At 36.3% G+C, this 10373-nt stretch overlaps 1 protein-coding gene across 8 annotated transcripts in view; it reads right to left on the bottom strand.

The window, feature by feature from the left end:
- Window positions 1–278: 278 nt before the first annotated feature.
- The window catches only part of BICRAL (BRD4 interacting chromatin remodeling complex associated protein like), a 46368-nt gene continuing 36273 nt past the window's right edge, over window positions 279–10373 (bottom strand). For 7 of the 8 annotated variants that reach the window (XM_039568629.1, XM_039568627.1, XM_039568626.1 and 4 more), the window contains 7 exons: window positions 9954–10053; window positions 8620–8717; window positions 6688–6749; window positions 6430–6575; window positions 6185–6279; window positions 4884–4986; window positions 279–4086 (listed from right to left, as the gene is read on the bottom strand). In XM_039568629.1, the coding sequence (XP_039424563.1) occupies window positions 3284–4086; window positions 4884–4986; window positions 6185–6279; window positions 6430–6575; window positions 6688–6749; window positions 8620–8717; window positions 9954–10053 (1407 nt within the window). In that variant the 3' untranslated portion in view covers window positions 279–3283. The remainder of the gene's footprint in view (window positions 4087–4883; window positions 4987–6184; window positions 6280–6429; window positions 6576–6687; window positions 6750–8619; window positions 8718–9953; window positions 10054–10373) is intronic. The other variant, XM_039568630.1, reaches the window with a different exon arrangement.

Raw genomic sequence — 10373 nt, 5'->3', positions numbered from 1 at the left:
GTACCAACAAGGCAGGACCATTGGCTCTCTTGTAATTTGGAGATTAACATTATTGTATGTAGTTATAATGCCACATGAACCAAATCCTAATAGTGTATGTTCAGAAAGATGCATAAGGAGTATGGAAAGTTGGCCTACTCAGAATATTACAACAGAGCTGCATCGTGAAAATCAGAGGAGTAGAAGTATTTTGTAGTCATATTACTTAAAACTGAGACCAATCATCTTTTGGAAATGTAAATATTCAACCTGGTTAAATCAAGACAATCACAGATAGACATTTTTTCCCAAATCTTTGGCTGTATTGCAATGGTTGTTTCAATTTGTAATCTCCAACTAAACATTTCCTATCCATGGATTAACAATATATTTACTGACTTGTGTCTTTTAACAGTATTTATCCAACATAACAAAATAAACTGCAATTTGTTATACTTTTTTTTTTTACAAAACATTTTATAAATATTTTTACAAAATGTATACAAAGCAATTTCAAGTGAGACATACTTTACAAATGAAGGTATTTAAGCAAATAAAGTCCATACCACACTGACAATAAGTGACACATCCTCTTTAAGTGAAGTCAGTCTGTAAGGCCTCCCTACTCTAACAGATAAATTATACTAAAATCTTCAAAATGAACATAGTTTTCTTAATTGCCAGTTTAAAATTTGTTTTAATATTAGGCAGTATTAAATAACATTGAAATCACAATGCTGATCCAGCAAAATAATGAAAACATGTTTAAAGTCATGCACATTCACAATACTTTGCTGGACTTCAGCCCATATGATTAATAAACTTTTTTTAAGCACCACAAAAATACAACTTTTTCATTAACTGTTTCACCACGTACCAGAATTCCTTTAGAACTGAATTCAAAGGAGTGAACAACAGATCATTAACAATCTAAGATCAGTCTTACTAGGATTGTTCAATGGGTTCCTCTCATCAGCAGTTCAGAGAAATGCATCTGACCAAATCAACCACGATTACTTTTTGTAATTTGTCATTTTTATATGCTGCTGTCCCCCTTTCCCAAGGAGACCCAGTAGAAGACACACAACCTGATGCTTCAGTTATGTGCTTGCTATAGAGAGGCTGGCATCCCCATACCCATTTCGAGGTGGTACAGTAAACAAGGGGATTGATGAATGTGCAACTTCACTTTTTTTTCCTCAATAAAAGAAAACTTTAACTAGTTAACATACAGCTGTGTAACTTACTGCTCTCCTTCCTAAATAGTTCAGAATGGTTCCATTTCCAAAATGATAAAATAAAATATGCATCAGGATACACAGCCATGAGAATATTATTAAATCTAAAAAGGCAACAGGTGAAGACTATCTTGTCAGTTTGCCAATAAGAAAACAACTAACTGCCTGAGTATCTATTCTGTGGACACCCAATTAAAAATTTAAAACTGGCAATACATTTATATTTTATACAACACTTGGGAATGTTGGGTTTTTACAAACATGGACTTTAAAATTGGCACAATTTTTTTAAATGGCAACCAGTAACATACAAAACCAGTACTTCCATTCACGTTGAAGGGGAAATGAATTTTAAGGAAGTTCATCTTTCTCTCATTGCTTTCTAGATTTGGTTTCCTTTAGTGGTCAGACAGTGGACTGTAGCTCAATACTGAGTTGCGCTGTAATGTTCTACTATCCCAAGGATCTAATCCTCCTTTCCTTCTGTGCCATTCAGATAGACTGAATTACACACCAGCAAAACCTTTTGGTTTCTCTCCTGGCAATCTGACTGACAACCACAGCTTGTCACAATGAGCCTCTATATCGTGAAAATCATAATCAGCAAGTCTGGAAAATGGCTGGTAATGTTTCTGAGAAATGGTGGAGAAGTTCTGGGGGAGAACATGAGCATACCTTAGAAACCACAAAAGCTGTATCCTCCTGAGCAGACATATGTACTACACACACGTGACGAACGTCAGCGCGCTTATGTGCATAAAAGCACTCATGACCAAAGTAAACTAGAACAAAGCAGCATGGGCAGCAAAAAAAAAAGTCATAGATTAAAATAAATAAATAAAATAATAAGATTCTATCTTAACAACATGACAGCAAGCCAAATACAAACCATGCAATGGTTTCACTTGGCTTTACAATATGAATTAATAATTACACATTTTTTGATATGTTTAAACAATGGGATTGCTGATCAACTTTGGTCTGTACATATCTTGATAATTATGACTGCTACGGTGGATGACTTAACATTCTCTGACAGCAAAAAGCAAAAAAAATAAAAAATAAACACTGGCCTTTAAATTTAATCAGAGTAAGGCTAACATCCTCTTAAAATATAAGCTACAAATACAGTTTTCAAAAAAAAGTGCTTTTGACACTTGGTCTAAAAAAAAATAACAAACAACAAATTAAAAAAAAAAACAAACAAACAAAAAAAAAACATTTATACCACTTCAGAAAGACTCAAGGCTGACTACATCCAATTATAAAATGCAAAATCTTTTCCTCAAGAGATAACATATATATGTATTATATATATAAATTCATGGCTCTATCATGGCCTCATCCTGTACACTTTGCTATTTACTGGCTTCCATTCTACCTTCCTTAGTCAAGCATTTATTACTTCATATCATGCCACTGTGACTAAGATCATATAATATCATCCCACAGACTAAAGTTACCCACTACAAATATATCATCAAGTACTAGTTTCTGCTCAGAAAGCAATAGAAAAGCACTTAAAGTTTAAATTATGAAGCCTTGTAAACACACTGATGATTTCCTTCCAACTTAAGAATCCTAGAATACAGATTCATTAACAAAGCAAATAATCACTTCTGAATAGAGGTACAGTGGGTTTTCCAGAAAAACTAAAAATTTGATGATTTGTGGAAGAGAAGGGTAGGGGAGAATTGTTGCTTCCATCACTCTTTAAAAACATTTTCTTAATAAATATATCCTTTCAAATGACTGTGATTGTCAGTATATTACCGTATCATATAGGGCCTAACAACCTGCAACCCTGTTATGTTGCAGTACTGCTCAATTATCAAAAGCACTATCATAGTAATACTTGAAACAGTAAGGCCCTAACAGACTGCATTCTAACAAGGATTAACTTTACTTGGATATCTCACTGTAACCACAATGAGTATTGCTCTCAAACACAGAACAGAATCTAGTTTAGAAAGGTTAACCTTAAATGCATGTCAGGCTGTACTTGTGGTGTCATTCACATTTGCTTCTGCTAAGAGAAACATAACTTGTCCATGGTACTGTAACTATTAACACTCTAAGATACTATTTACAGCTGCTTCTAAAATAGAGTCAGTTTCTACAACACTTTCACTGTGGTCTGGAATAAATTTTTCCAGGCAGTTCTCTTGTGAAGCGATAGGTGAAAAATTAGGAAACTCTAATTCAACCGAGCCACTACTTGCTGCCTCATTTTGTGGCTGCCTCCCAGCTTTTTTAAGTTCCAAGATGTTTTTAAATGTAGTTTCTAAACTCTTACTGAGCAGTAAGTCTTGCTGGGGTTCACCAGAGCCTTTCCTGTTATCAGGATGCAAAACCTCATTCTTTGGAGAGCTCCTCAGAGTTTTGTCTTGAAGTGAATTATTACATATTACCTTTGAGAAAGATTGAACTGTGTTCCTTGATATTTTATTGTGTGTTCCATGACTGCCTCTTGACACAATTTTTGACAAGTCTTCAGAACTTGAAGAATTCTCAGTGGACTTGGCAAGATCTTTCCCACTCATCCTTTCTTCAGAAAGGGCCACGTATTGGCTCTCTGAAGAACAATTAGCTTTTTCAAACTTTAAAGCTTTAGTGAGGCTCTCAGATTTTTTAGAAGAAGCTTTTCCTTCTTGTGGTGTCACAATGTTGTTAGGCACTAGAGGAAGTTTACTGTGATTTGTGGACTCTGCTGAGCTGGATTTTGGTCGGTCTCTGGCTTGGGTTTTGGTAGTCTGACTTCGAGAAGGTAATGTTTTGCTAGACTGATGGTCACTTTTGCTGGACTGTGTTTCTTCAGCTGTTTTCTCAAATTGTTTGGCAGAACAACAAAAATCGGCCTGATAACCATCTGAAAATTAAGTAGCAACATTTTACTAAAATTACCTACACATCCAAATAACTGACACTCCAACACAGTTTCTGTGTATTGGAATTCAAATAATATCCACAGCTTACAGATCTGTGTCTTTAAGAGATGTTCATATGCTTAAGTGTTCTGCTGCGTACAGTGCAGGAGATTATCACTAAATTAATCACCACACTATGCACATATGTCCACTGTAAAACCAGATTAAGGGCACTTCCTGGCATTCTGAATATGCAAACATGGTCTCTGAAGACTTAACACTTTCTACAACACCACCTGTGAATATCCTTTAAAATACGCAGATCACACAGAACCTTTAAACAATTACAAATAATGCGTTTCCAGGTGCTATGTTCAACAATATTCCGGTTAAAACTGCTGCCATTTAAATGGCCTTGACACTCCAAAAGCAACACTTCATTAAGATGAACAAGAGTATTCATGTTTCAAACAGTGGTGTTCTTTCTGGCTGCAAGCAAACTCAGAGAGTCTTCCCTGCTAGAATGGAGGCCCTGCAGGAGTCATGACTGCAGGGAAAGAAAGTCAGTCAAAAGAAACATTTCTCTGACAAACAGGTAAAATATTTGTTTTTCCCCACAAGTAACTGCTTCAATACTACAGTGCCTCTGGATTGTTGAATTCTGGAGTTATATAAAGTTATCTTGCAACTTCTTATCAAATATTTCAATCACTGGAATCTATAGCAATCCATAGCCTCACTGCGGCCGCAACTATTTTTAAACACTCCAAACTTAATTTAGGAGTTAAGCATTACTTACCAGGATCCACAAGTGCAAGACGCTTATCCCGGGTCAGAGATGCTCTTTCCTCCTGGTTAAACATCCTATCAATCATAACCATTTCTGCAGAAGGATTTATCCGCTGGAGGAAAAGGAAAAAACAATCTCTGTAGTGACTCATATATTGGTACCAAATCAAAACATTTATAGCTTAGTTACTCTTCAGAGAAAAAGACGTTTCTTTTTTTACATATTTGTGAAGAACATTCACAGTTCAACAATCTTGACTCTGAACCAACCACTTCTGAAACTCAATCACAAAATATTACTCACATTATACTGCAAATTTTATTTGAGAAAGATTTTAGAACAGGGAATTGCTATTTCACTTGTATGAATTGTACTTTTTCATGACTTAGTATGCTCACTACTGTATACCACAATTTTTCTACATCATACAGTATCTTTCTCTTTTAGAGGATCAACCAGCAAAAATCTTGAACTGGGACCACCCTATCATCTTCCCTGCACTTCTCTCCCATCCTTGTAACTAGCTGGTGCAGAGCTGCATTTTGCTAACAATGCCTTCAAGCCAGCTGGATCCATCCATCACAGAAAATGTTCACTGTACTAAGCTGTAACACAGGCAACTAGTTTAAAACCTGACTGCTATGTGAAATAAACCCTTCCAAACTACTTAATGGGATTTGCTATACAGCATACCAGACGCTAAAAGAACAAATCACAACCTCCATCCTCCCTTTGCACCTGCAAATACTTGCAAATATTTAATGGCTAGGATCTTTTACAATGAAACTGTTCATTTTTAAAACCATGTTAATTCTAATAGTTATATTATGTATTCCTGTCTCTAAATATCTAAATGTCTATTATACTCAAACTCAGAACTTTTCCAGGCTTGAAAATTAGCATGTCCGAAGTCACAATGGCATTTCCTGATCCTTGTAAAATACAATTCTTGAAGTAACTTTGTCAGTTTTATTTTACCTCATACCTGGGACTGTGAAAGCACTTAAATCAGAAGCATGTCTGATGAAGTTCCACCTAGCTTTTAAGGACAATGATTTCCTAAACTGTAATATGATATGGCTCCAATTATAATATGGCTGGAGGCCTCTGAATGGACAATATCACCACTATTTCAGGTTCCATCAGCCACAGAAATACACAGAAATCACCTTCCTGACTATCAAAGCCTGTTCAGTGTAAGAGCAAAGCAGAAGCAGACAACAGAATTTCATGTGCCTGCTCTGCAGGTATTTTTTTAACAAACTGAATCCCATCCCATAAACAAAGTGTACCTGGGTTCTACACCTTACCATTGCATCTTCTATAAGCAAACATCTGTATTTGTTCAGCATAGCCTGCGTCCTCTTCAGAAGCTGTGTAGCTACAGATTCAAATTCACTGTCCACTAGAAAGACAAAGTACACTTTCAAACACTGCTCTTCAATAAACTGTACAAAATTTAAAATGTTCCTTTTCTTACTGCTCTAATTTACATTAAGAATCCTTGCAATACACTGATTACAAACTTACTGCCAAATTTTAAAAAGAAAATTACCTTTTCTTAAATCTTCTTCTGTTGGCAGTGATCCCTGGCACACGTGGTATGAAAGGAGTCTCTGAACTGCATCATTTAATGATCTGAACCGGCTTTTATCTGGTGTCACAGCATGTACCTGATCCTTCTGTAATTGCTGTAGAATACTACAACAAAAATTAATGATATATAATTAACACATACTGTACAGAGTTTTTACCCTGACAAAAGTAAAAATTAAGGTTTCTGAAACAAAATTATAAAGGAAGAACGACTTACAAAGCTCCTTTAGTTAACTGCTTAGCAGCAGGCCTTTTCTGTCCAACTAAATGACCATCCACCTAAGTTCAAAATAAAAGACAAGTTACAATATATCCCCTCACTTCCAAAGCCTAAGTTTCAGTATTCGTTTTTGTCAATTAGGTACATGACCAACACTAATTGTAACCACCATGTAAATATGAACACTTTCAACTATCTCCTATTTTCACAGAGCACTGTATCAACAAAATACGGAAGTGACATAAACCAAAGGTCAGAAATGCTGTTTGTAGGCAAATTCCACTGTTGTGCATTATACATACTTCACTAGGAAAGAGATAAAATATAGCAGTGCAAAGAAGGAAAGGTGCAACTAAATACTTCTCCAAATAAATCTGCTCTCACAAACTGTCTCTGCATTTCTCAGATGATGTTATCTTGGCTGATATTGATGGATTAGAGTATCTGTGAGGAAAGCAGGCTAAGGTTGTGCACTTAAATTCTCAAAAGCCACAGCAGCTTTGGGGGGTGGTAAAAGTCGTTCTAGGAATTCTATTTCAGTGTCAATACTACAGATATGCCCATCAGGTAGAGTTCTAACTAATTTTCCCCTTTGCTCAGACATTTAGCAAAGCCAAGATTTTTCCTGGGAACACTGTCCGAGGACCTGAGGCTCTCTGAGGGGGTAAAGACTCATGGCAGGCAGACTGTAACAGAATTTGCCTCAAAAAGCCTCTAACTTCAGAGCATAAAAAGTAGTCACCACCAAGGAGAATGAACATCAGATCAACTATTACACAACCAGGCTGAACTCCTAACTGAGCACTACTCTACCTTCTGCTCTACTTGTACATCAGTAAGACATGGAAAAGCATTCCTGTCCTACTACATTGATAAATACATTTACAAACAAAAATTCTAAGTCAGATCCTCTCCAAAAAAACTCATCCTGGACAGTGTTTTTGTGCATACTTGCAGTATGTGGGAGAACTTTTGATGGCAAAAAAAGAAGACTGCAGTAAAACAGACAAAGAGCAGGTGGAACTTTCCTGCTACTTCTCACAAACCACTCTCTCCCAATCAGCCAGAAAAAAGCTGAGTTTGTAAGAACTAATGAGAAGATTAGGTCTAACTTACGGCCAACTCAATGAAGAATTGCCATGTCACACGAAATTATCTTCAGGGAACAGTACAGTCAGACTCCACTTACTGAACTGAATCTCAAAACAGCATCCAGTGTATCAATTTGCAAAATAATCAATATTTGTTATGTCAAGGTAGAATTTGTCAAGTTTGAGGGAGTTCATATACTCTACAAAAAACCTCCAATGATTCCTTATTTGTTTGCTCACTCCCTCCCCCCACACTACTGGAGAGGAGAATTAGAAAAAAAGTGAACCTTGTGAATTGAAAAGAACAGTTTAAAAACAGGTGAACCTTGTGAATTGAAAAGAACAGTTTAAAAACAGAAACAAAATAAAATAACATAGTAATGATAGTTATGATAAAGTTGTAATGAAAAAGAGAAAAAGGGGCAATTAAACCCAGGAGAAACAAGCGACACACAATGCAATTTGCTCAGCACCCTCTAACTGATGCCCACCCCGTTCCCACGTAGTGATCAGCAGCTCGCAGCCAATTCCCCCATTTATATACAGAACATGATGTTCCAGAGTATGGAATATTCCTTTGGGTTTGGGCCAGCTGTCCTGGCTCTGCACCCTCACAGCTCCTTGTGCACGTCCTCACTGGCACAACATGGGGCACTGGAAAGGCCTTGACTTGCAGAGAGAGCACGGCTCAATAACCAAAACACCAGTGCGTTATCAACATTATTCTCATCCCAAATCCAAAACACAGCTCTGTACTACTCACTAAGAAGAAAATTAACTCTATCCCAGACAAAAACCAGGACAGACAGAGAAACATATAAATAAGAGGATTCTCTACCTGTATACTCTGCTGAACTGATGATGATCCTATCACTTTTTCTTGTGGCTGTGCTGTTCCTAGAGATTGTTGTATAACTTTTCCTCCAGAGTCCTGTCCTATAAAACAAAAATTAAAAATACTCTTGTCATCCTAAGCAAGAAGAAAATAATTTTATGTTCCTATCCTGGTAATTGAGTTTTAAGGAAAGATAAGTCTTATGCTTAAAAGCATTACTGCAACTATCCTGTGGAGAAACCAACTCATAAAAATGAAACAGGACTCATATTTTGTCCCGCAAACCACAAAAATCCTCAGATTAAATCACATCCTACCATAGTATTGCAACATAAGAAGAAATTCAAGTATTTTAAGTTTAGTGTCCCGACAATTTACCTAAAATCATACAGTAAATTTCATCAAGCTTTTCAATACTAACCCTCCCTCAAGTGTATCAACCAAATTTTTCTAGAGCTCCTGGAAGTACTTAGACAGCAAGCATATTTTTTCCCCTAGATTTTTTAGATAGGTAGACTTCCTCCAATTGCCTTGCTCTACAGTTCAAACAGCATGTTATCAGTCATGCTATGATACAACCAAAACAAGTAAGAATTTATTAGATTTTTTTTCCCAAAGACACCCAGCATACTGTGCTGATTGTATAGAATTGCCTGGACACCTTACACACATAACAGTACACAAGGAAAAAAAAAGCAAAGTACAGTATAGGACCTTATTCAAAAGGTTACTTATGTACAAAGAGAACAGGAAGGTTACTGCATTCTTCTGTTTGCCTTGAATGTACTGGTTTTGTTCTTTTAGTAGTATGGTGCTGCTTGAAAAGCTGCTATTTTGCCATGAACAATGCGTGAACTATTCTAATTGAAAGTGACACATTCAAGAACAAAGTGAGTGATGACAGCCTGCACATAACCTCGTAACAGCTATTTCTCTTCTCTCTGTATCTGAAGCAGCCACCACATTAGAGAATCTAGAAGTTTCACAGAATTTTAGCAGATGTCTGTATTTTGAAAATTACTTATTTCTATTTTCCTAAGCTGGAAAAAAAAAAAGAAAGAAGGTATAATTTTGGATTTCATAGAGGGGAGAAAAAATTGCTAATTGTGAACATTCAACTTTTCAATCTAGAAGATGAAGTGCCATGGTTGGGAAAAATCAAAGCACACATTCAATACTGAAAAAATATAGCTTGAATTCTTCTAAAAATAAAATTCAAACAAGCTTTAGAACCCTACGAGCATAAGCCATCAATGTAAGCCTGGCATACTGAAGAAGAATGAATCTCTGTTGCTGGAGAAAATTAAGAAAATTATGTTAAAAAGACCTTAGTTGACCTGATAGTGTGTTGCTCAGAAGACTTGTTAGCTGAGGCTGTCTCATATTGTCCTGTGTCTTCGATGCAGAAACTGGTGATGTCTGGTTCACAGCCTTCTTCTGTGCCACATACACAAAATAAAAAACAAATTTTCAAAAAATCACAGTGAAATATTTACTGAAAGCTTTAAGAAACACAAGGAAAAGGGACCGAAAACTCATCTCTCTGTATACTTTTTTAACTTCAAACTCATCAGTGGTGAAATTTCACACATCTCAATCCCTCCAAGTTCAAGAATGTTATAAAGTAAACCAGAGAGGAACAGGAATTACACTAACAGCACAAATATATACCAGTTGCATTCTACAAGACCCCTGATTTACCACTACAAGTGGCACTCACAAAGCTCAGCTTCTCAGAGTTCCAAACCTGCAAGACA

The sequence above is a fragment of the Corvus cornix genome, chromosome 3 (assembly GCF_000738735.6).
Source record: "Corvus cornix cornix isolate S_Up_H32 chromosome 3, ASM73873v5, whole genome shotgun sequence".
Classification (NCBI taxonomy): domain Eukaryota; kingdom Metazoa; phylum Chordata; class Aves; order Passeriformes; family Corvidae; genus Corvus; species Corvus cornix.
This window is presented reverse-complemented; position numbering and strand designations above follow the sequence as displayed.